Below are 25,220 nucleotides of genomic sequence, written 5' to 3'. Positions count from 1 at the left end.
CATTCAACATCCACACCATTCAACATACGTTCAACAAAAAACATCATCAAATACACTTATCCTTAAACAAAACAATCGGATAAGTCTAATTTCAACATATTACATTCGGTTAAAAAATAAATACATTCATCATTTTTTGTCTTCTTTTTTCTTACCATTTGAAGGTCAACATATTTCATAAGAACTGTAGTGTTAGAGTCTTAAATTTCATGTGAGTCAAAATCATGGGACGTTGAGAAAGTAGAAAGGCTGGTTAATGAAAAGTGAGATATGAATTTTTACATTTGTTGCTCTATTACCGTATTGACTCAATCTTCAATTGACTGCTCACTGACCCGAGATTGTTTTAATGTTATAACATGATCCCTCAATTTTTAATTTTATTATATTAATATTTATACTTGAGTAGATGAAGAACGTCCTGAGCTCAAGAGTTATCACACAATCATATACAATTTTTGCCACCACAAAAGCATTTCATGAATGAAATCCCTATACCACTTTGTCCAACTTCTCATGCTTTGGTACCAATTGTTTCCCATGTGAGAAAGCTACTACTAAGTTTCAACTCATCTCTACAAATGCTTTTCATAATCACCATCACAGAATTCTTAACACCTTAATTCTTTTCGGCACAAGTGTTCATCAAGTCAAATTTACTAAGACATCAAATTAGAATGAGATTCTAACGAAAAGTGATCAAGAATTGTCCACCAAGAGTTTGTATCATCTGACACTTTTCTTAGACTTTTGGTAGCTAAAGTATACTTGGTTTGAAGCATTCCTTACTCCATAGCCATTATATCTAACATTCGTAAACACAAGTCAAGAAGCAATTGTGACTGTGATCCACCACTAATAAAATAAACAAATTAGATTGTTCCTAATGGCAACAGATGAATACGTTTGTCCCCAGCGCTCCCGTCAATCTATTTCAGGGTCAACACGGAGGAGATAAATCACGGACGGTTACTAGCCTTTGGAATAGTGATTAACACATAAGGGATGTTAGCTAGAGCCCTAGAGCCAATCATTTGATGATTGTATTATGAACTTATTGTATCATATTCTATATAAATAAAAGGCATTTGTTTTAGTTATTATATTTACTTGTATTGGTGTCAAATAAACTAAGTATAATAACGTCCTTGAGTAGAAGGTTCTCACCTATATCAATCGATTAGTTGAACCGATAGTGAGATGATATAGAGAAGACTACTCTTAATCATTCCTAGTCGAGTATTAACATTCAGCGACAATGTTAATGCAATAAGACTAGTATGTAGGTCAACTCGATGACTCGATCTCACAAGTCATGGATATGTAGATATCAAGTTGACACATGGGTATGCATTGGATAATGTATACTGAATGACTCGCCATGAGAAAGTATCATGGATCGTTATATGAGTGTCATATACTTTCTCATGTGGCTATTAGTATGACTACTAGTCCTTAGACATGAAGTCACCATGGTTTCCTACATAAGGAGTTATGTACTTTGATTTCGTCAAACGTCACCCGTAACTGGGTGGACTATAAAGGCGATTACTGGGTATGTAATAAATTATGCGGAGGGATGTGAGTGATGTAGATGGGATCTATCCCTCCTATATGACGGGAGAGACATCGGTATTCTTGATAGAGTGAGACCACGAAGTGCATCGCCATGCCCAAATGAGTCAATATGAGATATTGAGCTCATTTGATTTAGTGAGTCTACTTGGAGTTCAGGATTTAGATTGATCAGAGGATTACACGGTCTATGCCTCACATTGATCAATCTAGATGTCTAGGATAGAAGGACACTTGTCATATTTTGTGAGGAGTCACAATTAGTAGTCACAAGGTGATGTTGGATCTCAACATTCTTGTAACTTGGGTAGTAATGATGTGTTGCTAGATACCGCTCATTACTTATGCTCCTAAATGGGTTTAGGGCATTGCCAATGTTACAAGAACCTATAGGGTCACACACTAAGGACAATTAGATGGAGATTAGGTTCATATGATGAACCAAGAGGATTAGATTCATTTGATGAATCAAATTGGATTAAGAGTAATTCTAATTGGGCTAATTGAATTTGACTCAAGTTGATTCATGTGTTCAATGAGTCTAATTTAGATTATGACTCATTGAATCAATTTAATTAAATGAATTAGATTCATTATATTAAATTAGCTTGAATTAAATGGTTGGATTAGATCAACCATGAGAGAGATTAAGTCAAGTTTGACTTGACTTGAGAGGAAGAGGAAAAGTCAAGTTTGACTTGATTTTTTGTCACATCATTAGTGAGTTGGCAAGATGTGGACCAATGATAATGCTCCACATCATCATGATTACTTAAGTGAGATGCCACCTCATGGAGGTTACAATTCTTCACTTTAATGGCTCCACATTAATTGCACTTAATGTGGAAATAGGGGTTACACTTTTTTGAAAGTGGTCGGCCACTATTGTGAGGGGATGGAATGCATTTTTCATTCAAGGCACATTCACTTCATCCTCTTCCTCAAGCTCTCTCTCTCCCTCTCCTCCTCTACCATTGCCGAGACCCTTTGGAGTGCTAGCACACTCTAAGGCTCTCTCTCCATTGAGTTGTTTGTGTGGATATATATAGAGAGTTGTCTACGTTGACAACTTCGAGATCTGGCACCATTTGGATGAGCGGGAACGCGAAGGGCTTCGCTTCAAAGGTATAACCTTTTTCCCTTGTAGATCTAAGTGTAGATCTAGGTAAACTCGTTCTCATAGTTTTTTGAAAAATTTTATTCTTCGCACGGATCCGTTGGCTAGGGAGATTCGGGGTTTCCGCGACGCGAAAAGCGGTTTTCGCGGCCCGAAAATCCCAATAGTGGTATCAGAGCCACGTGCGAAGGCGTGTACGAGTTTATTTTGGTTTTTATGAAAAATAAACATTCTGTGAATTTCTGTAATTTCATGATTTTTATAGTTTTAAAGGGCATTTTTCTCGTAGAAACGAAGCACAAGTGTTTAGACACTTGTAGGCTTCGACTACCGAGAAGATTTTTCCGTAACGGCAATGTTTCGACCCAAAACCTTTTGGGACAGCGGGCTAAGGCGCTGTAGGATCACTTAGGAGCAACTCGCGATGGTTAGATCGCGGGTAGGGGTACTGCCCCTAACCCCGCAAGGGGATTTGCTCAGCGATTGCGCCCGAAATCGCTAATCGGGACCGCCGGGAAAAATTTACTCGTAAAATTGTAAAAAAAAAAAAATATGAAAAATTACAGAAAATTATGAAAATATATAATTTTGAATTATATATTATTTTTGTGATAGTCATGGCCCAAAAAGACCCAATATGATTGGATTTGTGTTGTAATTTATAGTACGGCCTGCGTGCCGTCATGTGTTTGTGTGTGCTGTATTTGATACGCGACCTGCGCGTCGTGCCTCCCTATTTATATCCTGGTTGTAAATTAGATTTGGACTCGAATGTAACTCGAGTTTCAAAATTGTAATGTAAATTTTGAAGCGGTGGAAGGTTCACTCGAGACGGAGTTACGAGGAGGGCGCGAGCAACACGAGGTGGTCAAAGGAAGGAGCTTGAGAAGCTGTTGACCTTAGGTTGACCATCCGATCTTCTCATTGGCTTGAGAAGATCGTAGTAGGGCCATGACATAATCACAAAATTTAGTTAACTACTTGTGTATGTGATGCATGTTTAATTAAGTAATTAATTAGTGCCTAATGATTAAGATTAGATCTAAATCATGCACAAGATGCACCCTTATGATTAGATTAGATCTACATCGTATACAAGATGCACCCTATCGATTAGATTAGATCTATATCGAGTATATGATACAACATCGACGTTTAGATTATATCTAAATCACGCCAACTCTAATGCCTACCGTGCCGTGATACCTATCACTACCTCGATCACATGTGTTGTTGAATCTGTCAAAGCAGAGCAACACATATTATCTTGGTAGGGTACGGAGGGACAATCTTGGTCCCGCCTATCAACGCATGGGTGAGTATAACTCAATTAGATTGAGTAACTAGTTAACTCGGTTGGATCGAGTACAACTATAGACATTCTTCCAACGGTTGGAAAGATAGGACATAAATCACGTTTATATTAATTATTGGGCGTATTAGCCAAAGCTAACTCAAGTTTTAATATAACTGCGGATAATGATCCTATAAACAAGAGTTGCATAGAGATGTAATTGGTAATCGTTACCTACCGATCATACTAAATCTTGGGCGTATTAGCCAAAGCTAACTCAAGGGTTAGTATGATGTGGAACTTGTCCCACATGAATTATAGAATTTAGTGAGAGTATCATTTAGTTGAAGGCCTAATTAAATAATTTGAAAGAATATGATATTTATTTCTACATTTATTTCTGTTGTAGAATTTCCATGACGTCAAACACGAACAACTTCTCTCTGCGTTCTGTCCTTAAGAAGGACAAGCTCAACAGAGCAAATTTCCTGGACTGGTACAGGAACCTGAGAATAGTTCTCACTCAAGAACGTAAACTGTACGTTCTGGAGCAGCCCATTCCGGAGGCACCTCCTGCCACTGCCACGTGAGCTGACCAAGATGCTTATAAGAAGCATCAAGAAGACGCATTAGATGTGTCCTGTCTCATGCTCGCGACCATGAACTCTGAGCTTCAGAAGCAACATGAGTTGATGAGTGCTTATGATATGGTTGAACATCTTTGTCACCTATATCAAGGACAAGCAAGGCATTGGAAGAGGAACTCCAAAGAATACCTGGAAGATCTTAAGAAGAAGAGAAATAAGATTTCTACTTCAGGTATACATGTTATAGAAGTCAACCTCTCTATTTCTTCATCGTGGGTATTAGATATCAGATGTGCTTCGCACATTTGTACTAATGTACAAGCGCTGAAAAATAGCAGGGCATTGATGAAGGGTGAGATAGACCTACGAGTAGGCAATGGAGCACGGGTTGCTGCTATTGTTGTAAGAACTTACCATCTAACTCTACCCTCTGGGCTTGTACTAGAATTAGATGATTGTTGTTATGTGTCTGCCTTGACTAAGAATATAATTTCAGTTTCTTGTTTGGACAAGAAAGGATTTTCGTTTACAATAAAGAACAAATGTTGTTCCGTTTATTTAAACGATATGTTCTATTGTAGTGCACCTCTGATAAACGGACTCTATATTCTAGATCTTGAAAGCCCTATTTATAACATAAATACCAAGAGGTTCAAGTCAAATGACCTGAACCAAACCTATCTATGGCACTGTCGCTTAGGTCATATAAATGACAAGCGCTTATCCCAGCTCCATAAGGATGGTTTGCTGGACTCATTTGATTTTGAATCTTATGAGACGTGCGAGTCATGCCTACTAGGCAAGATGACCAAGACACCTTTTAGTGGGCACAGCGAAAGAGCCACTGATTTGTTAGGACTTATACATAGTGATGTACGTGGCCCTTTCAATGTCGCTGCTAGAGGCGGTTATAGGTACTTCATCACATTTACTGATGACTTCAGTAGATATGATTATGTGTACTTGATGACACATAAGTCTGAATCCTTTGAAAAGTTCAAAGAATTCAAGAATGAAGTACAGAATCAGATTGGCAAAAGTATTAAGATACTTCGATCAGATCGAGGTGGAGAATACTTTAGCCATGAGTTTCGTGACTATCTAGCTAAGTGTGAGATCTTATCCCAACTCACTCCTCTTGGAACACCACAGTGGAATGGTGTATCCGAAAGGAGGAATCGTACCTTATTAGATATAGTATGGTCTATGATGAGTCACACAGATCTTCCGACATTCCTTTGGGGCTATGCTCTAGACACGGCAGCTTTTGTACTCAACCGAGTTCCATCTAAGGCCGTGATAAAGACACCATATAGGATATGGACTGGGAGAGATGCCCAGGTGTCTTTCATGAGGATTTGGGGTTGTGAGGCTTACGTTAGACGTCAAGTCTCAGATAAATTATGACCCAAATCCGACAAGTGCTACTTTATAAGATATCCCAAGGAAACTAAGGGATATTACTTCTACATTCCCAGTCAATCAAAGACTGGAGTCTTTCTAGAAAGGGACTTTGTTTCTAGAAAGACTAGTGGGAGTACATTCGATCTTGAAGAAGTTCAAGATGCGGACCATAGCACTGAAGCCTCGATGGAAGTTGAATTGGAACCACAAAGTGTTGTGGATGATATTGTTCCACAAAGAGTTGAGGAACAACAACCATTTCAAGTAGACCTACCTCTTCGCAGGTCTGATAGGGTACGTCGTCAGTCTGAGAGATACTCATTTCTCTTGTCTGACCATGATGACGTTGTGCTCATAGAGGAGGAGCCTATCACCTATCAGGAAGCTGTGATGAGACCAGATTCCGAGAAATGGCTAGAGGCCATGAGATCCGAAATGGAATCCATGTACACCAACCAAGTATGAACTTTGGTTGATCCACCTGAAGGGGTAAAACCCATAGGGTGTAAATGGGTCTTTAAGAGAAAGACTGACATGGATGGACTTATCTATAAGGGTCGCTTGGTAGCTAAAGGTTTCAAGCAGATTCATGGTATTGACTATGATGAAACCTTTTCTCCAGTAGCGATGTTTAAGTCCATTCGGATCATGCTTGCTATTGCAGCTTACCACGATTACGAGATCTGGCAGATGGATGTCAAAACCGTGTTTCTGAATGGAAACTTACTCGAGGATGTGTACATGACATAACCTGAGGGTTTTGTAGATCCAAAGCATACTAGCAGAGTATGCAAGCTGCATAGGTCCATTTATGGACTAAAGCAAGCTTCTCGGAGCTGGAATCTTCGATTCAATGATGCAATCAAACAGTTTGGTTTCATCAAGAACGAAGATGAACCTTGTGTCTACAAGAAGGTTGTAGGGGACATAGTTGTCTTCCTCATATTGTATGTGGATGACATACTACTCATTGGGAAAGACATCCATTTGCTACAGTCTGTTAAGACTTGGCTAGGGACATGTTTCTCAATGAAGGACTTAGGTGAGGCATACCGCATTCTAGGGATACAGATATATAGAGATAAATCTAAGAGATTGCTTGGCCTAAGTCAGAGTACATATATTGACAAGGTACTCCTTCGGTTTGCCATGCAGAACTCCAAGAAGGGATTTCTGCCGATGCCACATGGCGTGAGTCTTTCGAAGACTCAAGGTCCCTCTTCTAGAGAGGAGAGAGACCGCATGGATCAGATCCCTTATGCCTCAGTCATAGGATCTATCATGTACGCCATGCTATGTACTCGACCTGATGTCTCGTATGCTTTGAGCATGACGAGCAGATACCAGTCAGATCCAGGTGAAAGTCACTAGATAGCGGTCAAGAATATTCTTAAGTACTTAAGAAGGACTAAAGAATATTTCTTGATATATGGAGGCAATGATGAGCTAGCTGTAAAGGGTTACAGTGATGCTAGTTTCCAGACCGACCAGGATGATTATCGATCGCAGTCAGGGTTCGTATTTTGCATTAATGGTGGTGCTGTGAGCTGGAAGAGTTCGAAGCGAGACACGATGGTGATTCTGACGAGTACATTCCGCATCGAGGCGCAAAGGAAGGCGATTGGATCCGCAAGTTCATCACTGAACTTGGGGTGGTTCCCAGTATCGCTGACCCCATTGAGCTCTATTGTGACAACAATGGAGCTATAGCACAGGCGAAGGACCTCGCTCACACCAGCGGACCAAACACATACTACGGCGCTTCCATCTCATTCGAGAGATTATCGAGAGAGGAGATGTGAAGATTTGCAGAGTACCCACAGAGGCTAACATCGCAGATCCCTTGACCAAGGCTTTGGCACAGAGGAAGCATGATGGTCACACTAGGTCATTGGGGCTTAGAGCCTACACTGATTGCACTAGTGCTAGTGGGAGATTGTTAGCTAGAGCCCTAGAGCCAATCATTTGATGATTGTATTATGGACTTATTGTATCATATTCTATATAAATAAAAGGCATTTGTTTTGGTTATTATACTTACTTGTATTGGTGCCAAATAAACTAAGTATAATAACGTCCTTGAGTAGAAGGTTCTCACCTATATCAATCAGTTAGTTGAACCGATAGTGAGATGATATAGGGAACACTACTCTTAATCATTCCTAATCAAGTATTAACATTCAGGGACAATGTTAATGCAATAAGACTAGCATGTAGGTCAACTCGATGACTCGATCTCACAAGTCATGGATATGGAGATATCAAGTTGACACATGAGTATGCATTGGAGAATGTATACTGAATGACCCGCCATGAGAAAATATCATGGATCGTTATATGAGTGTCATATACTTTCTCATGTGGCTATTAGTATAACTACTAGTCCTTAGACCTGAAGTCACCATGGTTCCCTACATAAGGAGTTATGTACTTTGGTTTCGTCAAATGTCACCCGTAACTGGGTGGACTATAAAGGCGATTACTGAGTATGTAACAAATTATGCGGAGGGATGTGAGTGATGTAGATGAGATCTATCCCTCCTATATGACGGGAGAGACATCGGTATTCTTGATAGAGTGAGACCACGAAGTGCATGGTCATGCCCAAATGAGTCAATATGAGATATTTAGCTCATTTGATTTAGTGAGTCTACTTGGAGTTCAGGATTTAGATTGATCAGAGGATTACACGGTCTATGCCTCACATTGATCAATCTAGATGTCTAGGATAGAAGGACACTTGTCATATTTTGTGAGAAGTCACAATTAGTAGTCACAAGGTGATGTTGGATCTCAACATTCTTGTAACTTGGGTAGTAATGACATTACTTATGCTCCTAAATGGGTTTAGGGCATTGCCAACGTTACAAGAACCTATAGGGTCACACATTAAGGATAATTAGATGGAGATTAGGTTCATATGATGAACCAAGAGGATTAGATTCATTTGATGAATCAAATTGGATTAAGAGTAATTCTAATTGGGCTAATTGAATTTGACTCAAGTTGATTCATGTGTTCAATGAGTCTAATTTAGATTATGACTCATTGAATCAATTTAATTAAATGAATTAGATTCATTATATTAAATTAGCTTGAATTAAATGGTTGGATTAGATCAACCATGAGAGAGATTAAGTCAAGTTTGACTTGACTTGAGAGGAAGAGGAAAAGTCAAGTTTGACTTGACTTTTTGCCACATCATTAGTGAGTTGGCAAGATGTGGACCAATGATGATGCTCCACATCATCATGGTTACTTAAGTGAGATGCCACCTCATGGAGGTTATAATTCTTCACTTTAATGGCTCCACATTAATTGCACTTAATGTGGAAATGGGGGTTACACTTTTTTGAAAGTGGCCGGCCACTATTGTGAGGGGATGGAATGAATTTTTCATTCAAGGCACATTCACTTCATCCTCTTCCTCAAGCTCTCTCTCTCCCTCTCCTCCTCTACCATTGCCGAGATCCTTTGGAGTGCTAGCACACTCTAAGGCTCTCTCTCCATTGAGTTGTTTGTGTGGATACATATAGAGAGTTGTCTACGTTGACAACTTCGAGATCCGGCACCATTTGGACGAGCGGGATCGCGAAGGGCTTCGCTTCAAAGGTATAACCTTTTTCCCTTGTAGATCTAAGTGTAGATCTAGGTAAACTCGTACTCGTAGTTTTTCGAAAAATTTTATTCTTCGCACGGATCCGTTGGCTAGGGAGATTCAGGGTTTCCGCGACGCGAAAAGCGGTTTTCGCGGTCCGAAAATCCCAACAAGGGAGGCATTTATCTCGACTTTATCGAGATTCGAACCTCAGACCTTATGATGATAACACCCCATGCTCTAACCACTTGACCTATTCAAAGGGACCAAATTAGATTGTTTCTGAACACTAGGATTGTTTGTCATTAAATTCAAATAAACAAGTAATTTCTTTCCTTATAGTCTGAAATTAAAGGTAGCTTCTTCTTCACTTTAAAGAGAAGTTACATAGTAAACACCCACGACTATTGGGTCACCCGTCCATTGGGCCGCCTGGCCATCTATGACTGCTCGACCTCCCATAACTTCTCAGTCACCCATGCTAGGGCAAAGCTTGCAATCGGCCAAGGGTGAGAGGTCATGGCTGAGCATGCGGCCATCATCATGAGCATAGGGCGAGGTCATGACCGGCCTTGAGAGAACAGCACCGGAGAGGAGAGGGGAAAGGTTTATCTACATGCTAGAGAAAGAATTGTGCTGAAGAGGAGATCATACTGGACACTAGAGATCAGGGATTGGTTGGAAGAAGAGGATAGACAGAGCGACAGGAGATAAAAAAATCGAGAAACCCTAATATGATCCTAAATGGTGACAGAATTAAATTTTCGTTATTATTTAGCAATGAATATTTAATTCTGTCATTATTCTAACGACGAATAATTATTTTTGTTACTAAATTAGAGGAAAAAATTAAATATTCGTTGTTAAATTAGTGATGAAAATTTAATTTCATCACTAATTTAGCATCTGATATTTATTTCTATCACTAATTTAGAGACGGAATTAATTTACGTGAATGATTTAGAGACAGAATTAGTGATGCAAATAATGTTCATTCGTCGCTAATTCTGTAGATATAATCAGTTTTCATATAGTGATTCTCTAGCTTAATTACTCCGTGTAGTAAAGAAGGTTTAAGTTACGATAAATAAATAAATTTCTTTTTTTATTATTAAAGAATGCATACGTTCTCTTGATTTAATTAACCACTGCACAACAAATTAAAGAATGCATACGTTAATGAAAGTTCTTCTTTGATTTCAAGTTGAGGATCAGAGATTGGGACACATTCAACAATTTATGCTCTCGATCGTTCTTTGATTCAGCGCACGCATAGAACAACGATCATGATCAGATGGTCTTGTCTTCCTGGGCCTCTTCGCGATCATCCACGGAATTCTGACGCTGAAGACACATCTGGTGGTAGAACTTGGCGATGAACTCCTCAGCCCACTCGTCGACCACTTTCGGAGCCCCATCGCCTCCGCCGCCGCTTCCCTCCTCCACCGCTGGATCGTCAAGCGCGTGCAGGTCCTCCGCAGACGCGTAGCGGCTGATACAATCTTCGTTGGAGGGGGAAGCGGCGTGCGGCGGGGAGCACACGTCGTGGAACGCCTCGTGCCCGGAGGGCGGCGGCGGGGGCAGAAGAGGCGGCAAACTCTGGCTGCGATGATCACCCTGGAGACACAGAGGGCGAACCGTCCCGACGAAGCCGAGGCCCTTCAGCACGCCGTCGCCGCCGTTGCTGGGTTTCAGGATGGCAATCTCCTTGCCGATGCGGGGCTTGTTCTTGGAGAAGAAACGACGGACGGCGATGAAGGTGGCGCGGATGATGCTAAACTTCTTCTTCGCCTTCTTCTTATTCTTCTTCCCTAATTCAGATTTCGCCGGAGAGATGGTAGTGGCGGCGGCAGCAGCAACCACCACCATAACATTGTCGCCATCCTTCTCCATATCGATCTCTCTCTCTCTATATATATATATAAATAGCTGAAGGGCGAGGAGATCCTCGCCCTCTGTATGAGTAGCGTACTCAACCTCGCAGAGGCTTGTTTGTCCTTTCAGCCCTGTGGTTCTGAAGGAGAAAGAGAGCTTTATACGCGCGCGAAGACTCGCTAATGGCTAGAAAAAGATGGATGCGTGCGTCTGTGGTTGGAATGAAAAGCTAAAGGTACGGAGGTACCTGTCAATTTTTTGCCATTAATGGAAGGTCGATCGAGTAAACCTGAACAGGAAACAGAGGAAGGTGCGTTGGGGAAGAGGCGTTGCGCGGTCTATTTTAATATGGTGGCGATCTTGTGGGCGTAGGTCGATTCGTGGAGAACTAACTGAGTGGATGTCCATTGATTTGCGCCGGTCTCTCGCAAATTCGTTCAAAAGTGAAGTTATTGAATAAGGAGCGATCATTTTTTTCTTTAAACTTTTAATTTTTAATATGTTCTTTTATTAAAAAATAATTTTTAAAAAAATGGGGTGTTGCGAGAATCGAACTCGCGACCTCTCGCACCCGAAGCGAGAATCATACCACTAGACCAAACACCCGGTGACATTCCATCTTTGGATCCATATTTCTAGAATAATTTCTAACTAGGGGGTAAACACCCAAACACACGTTGCAGTTATGGACGACACCTGACACCATCGCCGCCCTTTATAGTTTAAATCTATTATCTATTACAACATTGACAAAGTTTCTTGGGAATGTCACAAGGGTAATCTATTGTTGAACATTGTCGGTGTTGATTCAACGGCTTAGGTTCGGCCAGTTGTTGATAAATCGACGGTTTAAATAAATATGACGATGTAGCATCAAGACACTCGTTTCTGATAATAAATGTATTCTTTTTAGTATCCTCAGCATTATCATCCATTTAATCTCGTCAGCTGTTAAATTATTATCTCTAGATATTAATACGGTGAGTTTAATTTGGATTATTTTTTATAATCTTAATTATTTATTTAAAATTATCAACAAAAATACTATTTAATTTAGGTAATCGATATTCTCGAATAATGTTCCATGCCCAATAAGTCAGCAAAAGGAGCATGCAACCAGTAATCAAAAAACTAAGGTTTTTCTTGATTCCGGGGTTAACAAATTTATTTTACCCAAAATACCCTCGGATAAGAAAAAAATGTGACAAAAAAGAAAAACGTAAAGGGAAAAAATGAAAAATTTTAAAAATAAAATTTAAAAATTTTAAAAACATAAATTTTTTTAAAAAAATAAAAAATTTAAAAAAAAAAAAAAATTAGAAAAAACTTTAAAAAAATAAAAAAAACATTGAAAAATTGAAAAAACATAAAAAAAAAAAAAACGTAAACAAATTAAAAAATAATAATAAAAACGTTAAAAACCCATAAAAAAATAAAAAAAAAATACAAAAAACATAAAAATTTAAAAAATAAAAATAAAAATAAAAAAAGAAAAAAAACTTAAAAAATTAGAAATTTAAAAAGTAAAAAAAATTTAAAAAAATATAAAATATAAAAAAAACAAATAAAATAAAAAATATATATAAAAATAAAGAAAAACATAAAAAAGAAAAAGTAAAAAAAACTTATAGTTTAAATAATAATAATAATTGATCCAGTGATAACCCACGAGGGCCCACCTCCAAGGAAGTTTAATGCTTGGGTGGTCGTTATAGTCAAGAGGTAGTCAGCTAAGAGACTAGCCGAGCCGAATTCCCCACAACCCGATCGGTCGGAAGAGTTCAGAGGAGGTGGGCCAAGCCTACAACCCGATCGGTCAGAAGAAGAAGAGGGTTGGCTGAGCCTGCAATGCCTCGAGACCAAGGGCACTCACGCCGATCGGTCTAGATATACTCGTAAGAGGTCAAAGAGTTGGCCAGCCGCATCGATCAAGGGAAGTCCAATCAAACTAACAATCGACAACTAAGATGGAGGATACGTGCCAACATCCTTTTGGGAGTCGATGTTGTCGGCTGACGGCGCGGATGGATAGAAAATCGTACGGAAGAAGATTTCGCCGCCTTAGCAGAGATGCGTTCGTCCCGTTATGGTAAGATGTCAGGGATCCTTTCTCGATGTTAGCTTTTGGGGAAAGTTTGGGGATGCGCATTCGCCCGGGAAGCGTATAGTCAGCCCATCAAAGCTCTATATAAGGAGGGAAGCAGCCATCCGCGGAGGTACGCGCATACGTCTTTTGGTACCACCATTCACTTCTTTGTTTCCTCTATTCTCTTCACTTGCCAGTGTGTGACTTGAGCATCGGAGGGCCGTCGCCGGGAACCCCCTCCCGGCTTGACACTAATGACTTGTGGTTGCAGGAGCGAGGGAGCATCAGTGTAGACGAAGAGTCACTTCAACGTTGTTCCCCGATGGCCATCTATTCAGCTTCAGGGCAGGATCAATAATAATAATAATATATTATTATTATTATTATTATAGTTGATTTTATAACTAAGGGTAATATAATAAAATATTAAAGTAAGTTATTCGTTAAAACCTGTTGTTGCATTACTTAGATTAAACCAAATAACATTTGGTTATGTTTTATTCCTCATAATCTTGATTATGTGATTACTGATAATCACATAACTAAAATTATACATGATAACTTGAACCAAATGTATTCTAAGTATTGATGGTTTATTAACATTCGTGTCTCCTAAATTTGAAATAAAAACCCTCCAAATTTTAAAATTTAAACTTTCAGAGATCTAAAACTAAAAAAAAAAAAAAACTCAAGATAATCATCCATTGCTAAGTAATCTTAAATATTATTTTCTCACTCACTAAAAAAATAATTTATGATTGTCTACTTGTAAAATAGCCATTCATGTTTCTATTTATTTTATTGATTACATAAACCAATTTCCCAACACAATCTTGTAGCTGTGATCTCCAGTTAAAACAGATGATGGCAAGTGTTATCACAAGGGTATGGGCAATCTATGGCCTTCACTTCTGATCGTTCAAAGTACCAGTCGCCGACCGATTTTGCAATTCCCTACAGGCAAACAGAGGAATTTCAGTTCCCACAATCATCAATTGTTTGATTATTTTTCTTACTCTCTGAAATACAAGCAAATACAAACTTGTATGAATCACTCACCTTGTTTCCAATAGCAGGTGAATTGTCTCCAAGCCACCTTTCCTGTCTCTCTGATTGACAGTGGTCGAAACATGAATTTATGAACAATCCACTCTGTTTTATTGCAGAGAATCCTTGCAGGTCATTAATCATTTCATCCCTGAATCCTATATGCACCATAAGCTTCATTTTGTTTATTATTTATTATTTGTGAAAATTTCGCATTCAAGATTCATCCAATCGAATACCTTGCAAGAACTGGATTTGGCTTGCATTGCACTTGGAATGGTTGAACTTACAGTCTTTCCAGTAACCTTGTGGGTCTGCATTCTTGGGAGCTAAGCTTTCTTGAAGCTAAGTAACAATCAGCATTCAGGCTTGATCAAATGGATTTAACTACCTAAAACATTTCAAAATTAGCATATTCATTCACCTGCCACACGTCGTATGCTGCATTCAGAATGAAAGTTGGAGTCTTGATGCCATCCACAATGTTCTGTGGAAAGAAGCACTGCAAGAGCACAAAAACTTAACAAAAAAGATATCGAATAAACACACAATATATAAGCTGCGAGAAAACAAGCGTACCAAAGAGGCTTCCATTCTCGATGTACAGGAAGCAGGCAAGTTCTTGGTCACCCCCTTTGCGTCGACAGAACAAGAATAAGTTCATTAAGAACTTCCCTCAGAATTAACCTTAATTCTTACTAATTTACCTGAATAGACACCACTCCTTGGAACACAGATCTTAGTGAACGACCACCAGATACATCGACACTGAATTCCCAAGTAGAAGACAGTTATGCATGAGTTACTCAACGCACCATTAAGAAGACACTTTTTAATCTAGTGCATGAATTTGACTTACGCGTCAAGGAAGAACCCAGCGTCAGAAAAGCACTTGACCACCGTGCTAGATGGGAAAAGTGCTCGGAACTGATCGCAATGTAATAGACTCGATAAACCTCCAGCTGAACAGCCACTAAGAAGTGCCTATTGGTTACAAGTTAAGTTAGTAAATATATAGAAACTACGTACAGAAACAGAGTTGAGGAGGAACCTTCTCAGCAGAACGCATTCCTTTGGACATGAGCTCCTCCATAACGACTGTCCAGATCCTTTGGCCTCGAAAGTAAAGGCCATTCGCCTGTAATTGTTACAACACTAATTCTCCAGTTTATGACAATGTCTCAAGTGACTAGTTGTAATCCGGCTGACCTCATCGTAGCCCTCTCCAGCAAAGGATCCACTGTCGCAGTAGCGGACGCGAACTCTGTTCCAGTTGTAGAAGTCTGTTGATCAATCGAAGAACGACGCCATTAGTTTACAGTATTCTAGAGAAACATTTTTTAAGATATATATATATAAAATCAGAAATCACCAGGATTTTCTTCGACTTTATTGCTCAATTTGGCAGAAAACTCAATTTGCTTCTCCATGTAGTTTGAGGAACCGCGATTAGTCTTCTTGCGATAGACACAAGTCCGGACGTTGTTGCACCAAGCTCCACCCTGCAATCAATTAATTTACGGATAGACTGACAGATTTTGTTCATCTTTTTCTTAAGAGTAGCCATCTCACCTCCAAGTCCACAAGCCAATTGTTGGCACCTGATCCAAATCCCGGATCGAAATGGTATCCAGGAACAGTTCCATCCAAACACACTGCAAATGAAAGTACAAAACTAGATGGTGACAGGCATGCTTACTAACTCGTTTGGCAATTACTGTAAACTATGAGATGGTGAAGGAATCAAGTGCGTAGCCATTAAGAAAAGTCATGTTTAATTACTTTGGTAGATGGATTACCTGCTCCTCGGGCAGCAGCAGAAGGAATGAGCGTCAGGTCAACAAGAAGAGGATTGCCTGAGGCAGAAATGACTTCTTTTGTGTCGAGATATGAACCGTCCAAAAGCTCGTAACCTCGACCACGGATGATCATTAATGGAGAGCAAAGCACGAGGAGATAGATCGCCGGCAAGAGCTCCATGCTGTCTTCTGCCTCTTCTTCCTGCTAAGTGAAAGGAAGGGGAATTGAGAAGATGATCCAAGGAGAAGACAACCGTATATATACGTCAAAACTTGCAAGAATTTTGCAATATTTTATGGATGGAAACAGAAGATACGTACACGAAATGCATTGCCTTTAGGGTTGCATTGGTTGAAGAAGGTAGTTAAATGGTTTGATGGCTTTACAATCTGAGACTGTCATGCCATAAGAAGGATTACAAGGAAAAGATTTAGATTTTAAACAATTAAGATTTATGCAAAAGCTTTAAATTACATCTAGATTATTCAAATGTGAATTTTAAATGTTTTTTTGCCAATAAATCACCTGCATTATGATTATTATTTTTTCTTTTGTCAAAATGAAAACATTTAATGCAAATAAATGGAAATAATATATATATATATAGTTATATTTTTGCAATTAAATGGAAATAACCTATATAGTGATTTCATTTATTGCAATTAAAAAATATTTACTATCAATAAGTTAACTAATTAAAAAATATATCTTTTAGTTATGAGTTTACTAAAAGTCTATAACATTAATATAGGGATATCAAAAATGAATCCGACCCGACGACCCAATCCGAATCAACCCGAAAAAAATCAGGTTCGGATTGGGCATTTTCGGGTTCGAGTTGGAGGGTTGGAGAGTTAAAAATTTTCGGGTTGGGTCGGGTCGGGTTCAGGTTGACCCGGGTTGATTTAAATATAGGGTTTTGTGAGTTTTTTGAAGTTAAATCAAATTTTATTTTACAAATTTAGATGCTTTTATGTATATTAATATCATGTTTGTATGATAATGATGGAGTATTGAGATAAAAGTGAAGAATTATAGGGAAAATAGTCCAAAAAAATCGTTTTAAATCGGATTTTCGGGTTATATGGGTCGGGTTCGGATTCAGATTTAGGTGTTTTGGGTTGAACTTGGATTCGGGTCGGATTGGGGTTGGGTTAAAAAAAAATCAACCTGACCCAATCCGATTCGATCCATCTGAATTGACATCCCTAATTAATATAAGGGCACACAGGTTTCGGAAATTATTAAAGAGTATATTTTTCCAAAATATTTTTTTATTAAAAAAATCTCTACTGCACTGTTAGCGGCCGAAAGATTTTTTCCATTTTTTTTATCTAAAAATATCTTTGTTTTAATATTATTATCATAGTTTTACCAAAACTACTATAATATAAAATAAAATTACTCTAGATAGTAAGATAAAGCACAATCATATCAAAATATATATTTTTTAACTTGGTCAAAATTACTTTTGACTGGATCAAATTCATTTTATTACTTAAAATTATGATAATGTATAATAATCTTGACTAAAACTACTACAAATACTTTTAAATCAAATTGTTTTATGTTGTGATAGTTTTAAATAAAATTATTACACATAGTTTTAGTTCTAATAATGTTGAATAAAGATATTTTAAGATGAAAAATAGGATGAAATATTGTTTTAATATTTTTTAAATTTGAGGTATTCTTAATTGTTAATAAAAATGACACTAAGAGGTGCTCTTTTAAATTACTCATTATTTTTTCCAAAATGATAATATTTTCATGATTAAATAAATGCTCCTTTTATAATTCTTTCTTTCATAAACATTTCAAATGGAATATAGGTAGATATTTTTTTTACTACATTACTTTCTAAAATACGTGTCCACAAACATATTTAATTGTATTTCTAATTTCTATTTTTTTTTTTCATAAATTACTCCAAACTCATATACAAAAGTTCAAGAAGTCGTACCTATACAACTTTTTTTAGACATCATAGTTTTAAGAAGGCTTAGTGCACATGACGTGGAAGCTATATATTCAATCGAAACATATAGTTACATTAAGAATTGATAGATAGGACTCTCTGGAAGAGAGATTGTACTTTTTATAAATAAGTAATGGAGACATAGATCTATATATTCTTTAGGTGCCCCTAATTGTTGTCTTATGATATTAGAAGCAGTAGAGCTGAAAAAAAAAATTGAAATATCAAAATATCAAAAAATCGTATCGAAAAATAATCATATATATCAAAATTTTCGATATATCGAAAAATTCGGTACAGTATCATACCGTACCGAATTTGTCGGTAACGGTAACGATAACGATTTAAAATATTTCGGTATACCGAAATACCGAGTAATCATATATTAAATGATTAATTTAGATTCCCCTAAAGCCTAAACCAAACCTTAAACGGTTAAATTCTTCCACAAACCACGTTCTCTCCTTGCGCAGCTGACTCACACGTCGCGACTCGTGATTCTCTCCTTGTGCAGCCGACGCTCACGTCGCGATTCTTCTCCTTGTACAGTCGACGCTCACGTCACGTCACGATTCTCTCCTTGCACAGCCGACACTCACGTCGTGATTATTCTCCTTCCGCAGTCGACCACCGCACGTAGTCGCTGGAGAAGATGCACAACAACTTAGAAACTTCTTCTCCAACCCTAATAATTTTTCCTTTCATTGAATCTGAAGAAATTTGATCACCGAGCTCTATTCTAAGAGTTGTGCTTGCACAAGTTCTTGTCCGATTTTCTGCTAAGTTTTAGCTTTTGTTTTTTGGATGAATTTATGGTATTTTAAGTAGGGATTGAAGTCTATATGCTTGTAGATATTTTTTTTACTACATTACTTTCTAAAATATGTGTCGACTAACCATATTTAATTGTATTTCTAATTCCTATTTTTTTTTTCATAAATTACTCCAAACTCATATACAAAAGTTCAAGAAGCCGTGCCTACAACTTTTTTTAGGCATCATAGTTTTAAGGAGGCTTAGTGCACATGGTAGTGTGGAAGCTGTATATTCAATCGAAACATATAGTTACATTAAGGATTGATAGATAGGACTCTCTGGAAGAGAGTTGTACTTTTTGGAGACACAGACCTATATATTTTTTAGGTGCCCCCTAATTGTTGTCCTATGGGATTAGAGGCAGTAGGGTTGAAAAAAAAAATATCAAAATATCAAAATACCGAAAAATCATATTGAAAAATACGGTATATATCAAAATTTTTGGTATACCGAAAAATTCGGTATGGTGAAGGAATCAAGTGCGTAGCCGTAGCCATTAAGAAAAGTCATGTTTAATTACTTTGGTAGACGGATTACTTGCTCCTCGGGCAGCAGCAGAAGGAATGAGCGTCAGATCAACAAGAAGAGGATTGACTGAGGCAGAAATTGTGGCTTCTGTGTCGAGATATGAACCGTCCGAAAGCTCGAAACCTTGACCACGGATGATCATTAGTGGGGAGCAAAGCACGAGGAGATAGATTTCCGACAGGAGCTCCATGCTGTCTTCTTCATCACTCTTGCCGCGTCTTCTTCCTGCGCTGCTAAGTGAAAGGAAGGAGAATTGAGAAGATTATCGAAGGAGAAGACAACCGTATATAAATACATATACGTCAAAACTTGCAAGAATTTTGCAATTTTTTATGGATGGAAACAGAAGATACGTACACGAAATGCATTGCCTTTAGGGTTGCATTGGTTGAAGAAGGTAGTTAAATGGTTTGATGGCTTTCCAATCTGAGACTGTCATGCCATATTAATTTTAAACAACTAAGATTTAGATTTTTAACAATTAAGTTACATCTAGATTATTCACACATGAATTTTAAATGTTTTTTTGCCAATAAATCACCTGCATTATGATTATTATTTTTTCTTTTGTCAAAATGAAAAAATTTAATGCAAATAAATGGAAATTATATATATAGAATTGTTATCCTACGGACCTTTATCTACGGAATCATACGGACAAACTCTTTCTCATTATTTCTTATTGCGTCATCCTATTTTTCCTTATTTTCATTTCTTCTCATCCCGGCCGAAGCCTCGCGATCCTCCTCGCGCGCCTGCATCTCTCTCTCGCCGCGTCCCAATCTGGTGCGATCGCGGCTGGATTCCAGACGCTATCATGACTGGACGCGATCGCGCCAGACTCTGGCGAGATAGCAACAGGATTCCGGCACAATCGTGGCCGAAATCCAGCGCAACTAGATCCCCTCGCCGCCGAGACTTCCTCTCAGCTCGATGGTGGGTAGGCGGCAGCTGCCGGAATCCATGCCGTGATCCCCGACGGGTTCACCTCCTGGCCTATAGTGTGGGTGGGTCCAGGCGGCCGGAGGCCGCCGACGGTGGGCAGATGGCCGGCGGTCGAGCGAGGAGGCACGGTGAGCACAACGAGCAGCTTTGGCGAGAACGAAGAAACACAACAGAGAATTCCAGGCTTCCTTCTGTGGGTCGCGACCGGCGGGTGGTGGGCCGCCGGAGGCGAGGAGGCGGGGTGACGCCAGCTGGTCGACCGGCCAGAGGCGAGTAGGCGAGGTTGGCACGATCGACACACGACGACGAGAGAGAGGAGAACGAGGATGGTAAAAAAAATATAAAAATATAAAAAGAAATCAAATTATGTCGCGGACGAGTCCGCATGCACATGTATATATATATATATATATATATATATATATATATATATATATATATATATAGGTTTTTTTTAAAAAAAAATTAAATTTAAATAATTAATTAAAATATTTTTTAGAATTTTAAAGTTATATTTTAAAATAATTTTTTAAATTATATATATATAGTTATATTTTTAAAGTGATTTCATTTATTGCAATTAAAAAAATTTACGATTTATAAGTAAACTAATTAAAAAAATATATCTTTTAATTATGAATTTACTACTATAACATTAATATTCGCACAGGTTGCGGAAATTATTAATTAAAGAGTATATTTTTTCACAATAATTTTTTTATTAAAAAAATATAAAAAATCTCTACTGCACTGCTAGATAATCTTGATTAAAACTACTACAAATAATTTTAATCAAATTGTTTTATGTTGCGATAGTTTTAAATAAAATTGTTACACAGTTAATTTTAGTTCTAATAATGTTGAATAAAGATATTTTTAAGATGAAAAATAGGATGAAATATTGTTTTAATATTTTTTAAATTTGAGGTATTCTTAATTGTTAATAAAAATGATACTAAGAGGTGCTCTTTTAAATTACTCATTATTTTTTCCAAACTTATAGTATTTTCATGATTAAATAAATGCTCCTTTTATAATTCTTTCTTTCATAAACATTTCAAATGACCTATAGGTAGATATTTTTTTACTACTTTACTTTCTAAAATATGTGTCGACTAAACATATTTAATTGTATTTCTAATTCCTTTTTTTTTTTTCATAAATTACTCGAAACTGATATACAAAAGTTAAAGAAGCCGTGCCTACAACTTTTTTAGGCATCCTAGTTTAAAGGAAGCTTAGTGCATGCGGGCAGCGTGAAAGCTATATATTCAATTGTTACATGCAGTTACATTTTGGATATTAGTAGAGATGCAGAAAAACAGGCTAGTTAGAAGACAGATGGTACACTTTTTATAGGTAAGCAATTGAGACACGGAAGTACATATTTGTTTAGATGTCCTACGGGGATGATTAGAAATTCACTACATATGAAACAGGAATTATCTATTTATAGACTGACGTTATGGCTATTTGGGCATTGTTTCCATCATGAACTTTTGATTAAGGCGAGAATCCTTCCTGTCTGCTTTGATATACGGAGGGTTTAGGCCGTTGTAAATATTTTTCGATTTATTTTGATAATTAATAAAAAATTTTTATAAGATTAGATTGATCATCTTAAATTTAACATTGTCTAGTCTAATTAATTATTTTCTCAGATATTCATGATTTAATTTTCAATTATGATATATCTATAAGAATTTTTTTTCATTTGAACCTTGTAATTAAATAATATTGAATTTTTAAATTATTCATCATAAATATTTTTTTAATTTTTATGAAGTGAAATCGATTATTCCAAATTCGATCTGATCAGTCGGATTGATTATTTTATTTTATTCGATAGAGTTAGATTTTTTTTTTTTTGAAAATCAGATAAATAGTGAGTCCATCTAAGAGAAAGTCATATTTATTGCACATTGAAAATGTATTCTGATGATTTGTCAAACATGAAAGAATATTGATAACTAGATATTACACTTTACTAAATAAAGGTTGACAAAATAATTGATGTGAAAAAACAGATGCTACTATTAAAAATTCCTTTTAGTTATTTGTAAAATTATCATTTGATAATGATTTGATAATGATGAAGGGTCTCATAAAAAATAACTCGATCGAAGGAAAAATATCAGTTTATGTAAAAGATAAAGTTAAATAGCGTATCTAAATCGGTTCAGTGGACTGGGTATGATAAGGCGGACTGGGTATAGTCGAACAGATGATACTAATTTAGGAGATAAGTAAGTCGGGCTCTTTTTGGTAGGGTAAAATGACCCTCCGACAATAAAAAGAGTTAAGCAATAGGTAGTCCCGGCGATTGGGCTTCGTGTTCGTTCAGAGGGGGATAATTGACGATGGTTAAAAAGAAAGGAAAGAGACTAGCCGACAGATCTTAAGGACATTACCGAGCGGAGGCAGCCCACCTGAGCAGAATCCGAGCTACTGTGCATGCCCCCATAAAATATATCTTATCATATCTTTTTAGAAGTTTGTGCCACTGATAGCAAGACATGTTCAGCTGACAATCGTACTTTATAAACTTCTAGATTGTCACATCAGAGAACTGCATGGTTACTCAAGGAATGATGTCAGAGACATTTTTTGACCTATCTTTTCTCAGGACACCTAGGAAAACGTGTTAACACTTTGGGATGCATGCATAAATACTACAGGGATTCTATAAAAGAGAGTTCTCATCTACAGGAAGAGGTATGCGTAACTTCGTCTTCTACCCTCTTTAGCTATAACTCTCTATTTTTGAGATCGTTGAAGACTAATTTGAGCGTCGAAGGGTCAATACTGAGAACTCTTTCTTGGCTCGGCACTAACGCTTTTGTATTGCAGGGCTACGTGGATTCTTGACCGCGTCAACTTCGAAGCCACTTTCCCAGCTTGCCATCTTTGTCGTTTCTAGATAGAATCATATTTGGCTCCGTCTATGAGAATCTTACCTGAATCTAAAACACAAATTAAGATGGAGGACGCTGGACAACTCACCACCATAACTTGACTCAAGAGAAGTTGGACATGCTGATACAAGCACGGGCGACTAAAATGTTGGAGCAGCAGTAGACAATAGTTGATCGCCAAACAAATAAACCCACGACATCGCTAAAGTCAACAAGTCGATCATAGAGGCCAAGTGGAAAATGCCGCCGCTCGTTGGAAGAACAACAAGTTGACCGGTACATTTGAAGAGGCACTGAATGCGTCGATCTCCTACCACCAAGTGTTGTTCTGCACCCCTTCAAAGGAGCAAGGCCGAGTGGATAAGGCCCAAGGATCCTCATCGGAGGAAGCACCCGCTCGGGATGAGCGATAGGGTAAAGTACCGAGGCTCGACGATTCTCCCGAATGGATAAACAGGCAGTTCTTTCAGGAGATCCTGGACGACCAGCTGCCGCGACATTACATGTCGCTAATAATCGGAGAATACACGAGGGCGACCGACCTCAATCATCATATCATCAAAATTCGACAACATGGCCATGCTCCATCAGTACACCGACGGAGTAAAATGTTGGGTCTTCCTCACCATGTTATCCGGATCAACACAGAGGTGGTTCATGCGGCAGTCGATCAGGTCGATCTGTAGTTTCAAAGACTTTCGCTCGACGTTCCTATAACACTTCACGAGCAGTCATCATCTCCAAAAGACGAATGTCAACTTGTTCACGGTCAAGCAAGGACCTAAGGAAGCATTGCAGACCTACATTAATAGATTTAACCAAGTGGCTATGGAAGTCCCATCAGTCACTCCGGAGATCCTTGTAAGTTCATTATCACAAGGGCTTTTAGAGGGTGAGTTCTTTCGGTCGCTTATCTGGAAGCCTCTTCAAGAATTCGATCACTTGCTCGGGCGGCTACTAAGTACATCAATGTTGAAGAGGCCCAAGTGGCTCGAAGGAATGAACTGATCCCTGAGCCAGCAATGGTCTCGGAGCGCCGAACGACCCATCAAACCTACCACCAAAGGGGCCCTGAGCGGGAGCAACTCAACAGCAACAAGAGTCTCATACGCATGCATTCCAACACGTGGAAGTCAAGTGAGCGAGATTCACCGAAAGACAACAATGGACGCAACTCTCCTGCTCATATCATCGGGTGGCGACACACAACACCAGGAACTACTACAGTCTCAAGTCGAAGCCCCATCAAGAGGCCTCACCAAGAGCATACCACTGGTCACCATCTCCTGAGCGACACCATCATAGCCAATCAGGTGGGCGGTGGGCGGCGTGAAGAGAATGTTGGTGCAACCTTAGGTCAAGGTTGACATGGTTGACCCGACTCGAGTTGACCTGACTCGAGTTGTATTTTGATGTTTGACAAGAACAAAAGAGTTGTATTTTGATGGGAGATTGTGGGTGCAACCTTTGGTCAAAGTTGACCTGGTTGACCCAAGGTGAGTTGACCTGACTCGGAAAAGTCCAAGCAGGGGGTTTGGCACGGGAAAAGTCCAAGCGGGGAGCTTGGCACGGGAGAAAGTCCAAGTATGGAGACTTGGCACGGAGAAGTCCAAGTATGGGAACTTGGCAAGTGGAAGTCGGAGAGGGCTCGGTAG

General features: G+C 38.4%; 2 protein-coding genes and 1 non-coding gene across 3 annotated transcripts; all 3 read right to left on the bottom strand.

The window, feature by feature from the left end:
• Nucleotides 1-10,865: 10,865 nt before the first annotated feature.
• On the bottom strand, nucleotides 10,866-11,468 carry LOC121991404. Its single transcript, XM_042545411.1, has one exon. The coding sequence runs from the start codon at nucleotides 11,466-11,468 to the stop codon at nucleotides 10,866-10,868; it is 603 nt and encodes a 200-aa protein (XP_042401345.1).
• Nucleotides 11,469-11,984: 516 nt separating this feature from the next.
• On the bottom strand, nucleotides 11,985-12,056 carry TRNAP-CGG. Its single transcript has one exon. It is a non-coding gene; the product is annotated as a tRNA-Pro (tRNA).
• Nucleotides 12,057-14,388: 2,332 nt separating this feature from the next.
• Nucleotides 14,389-19,730, bottom strand: LOC121990548 (pectin acetylesterase 2-like). The gene is made up of 12 exons (XM_042544665.1): nucleotides 19,715-19,730; nucleotides 16,156-16,238; nucleotides 15,956-16,085; nucleotides 15,793-15,866; nucleotides 15,635-15,721; nucleotides 15,443-15,567; nucleotides 15,291-15,351; nucleotides 15,163-15,216; nucleotides 15,008-15,085; nucleotides 14,823-14,928; nucleotides 14,596-14,741; nucleotides 14,389-14,490 (listed from the first exon to the last, which is right to left on the bottom strand). Coding segments are annotated over exons 1-12 (1,047 nt in total). The 5' UTR covers nucleotides 19,716-19,730.
• Nucleotides 19,731-25,220: the final 5,490 nt, after the last annotated feature.

This window comes from Zingiber officinale, chromosome 6B, assembly GCF_018446385.1.
Source record: "Zingiber officinale cultivar Zhangliang chromosome 6B, Zo_v1.1, whole genome shotgun sequence".
Taxonomy (NCBI): Eukaryota; Viridiplantae; Streptophyta; class Magnoliopsida; order Zingiberales; family Zingiberaceae; genus Zingiber; species Zingiber officinale.
The sequence above is the reverse complement of the archived record's forward strand: the minus strand, read 5'-3'. Positions and strand labels throughout refer to the sequence as shown.

Bases quoted from the DNA above. Each gene is read 5' to 3' on its own strand.
- LOC121991404 (XM_042545411.1), bottom strand. From the start codon at position 11,468: ATGGAGAAGGATGGCGACAATGTTATGGTGGTGGTTGCTGCTGCCGCC.
- LOC121990548 (XM_042544665.1), bottom strand. The intron at 16,086-16,155 runs GTGAGATGGCTA...AATTGATTGCAG, and splicing joins ATTGGCTTGTGGACTTGGAG to GGTGGAGCTTGGTGCAACAA. The intron at 14,929-15,007 runs GTGAATGAATAT...ATTGTTACTTAG, and splicing joins CAGCATACGACGTGTGGCAG to CTTCAAGAAAGCTTAGCTCC.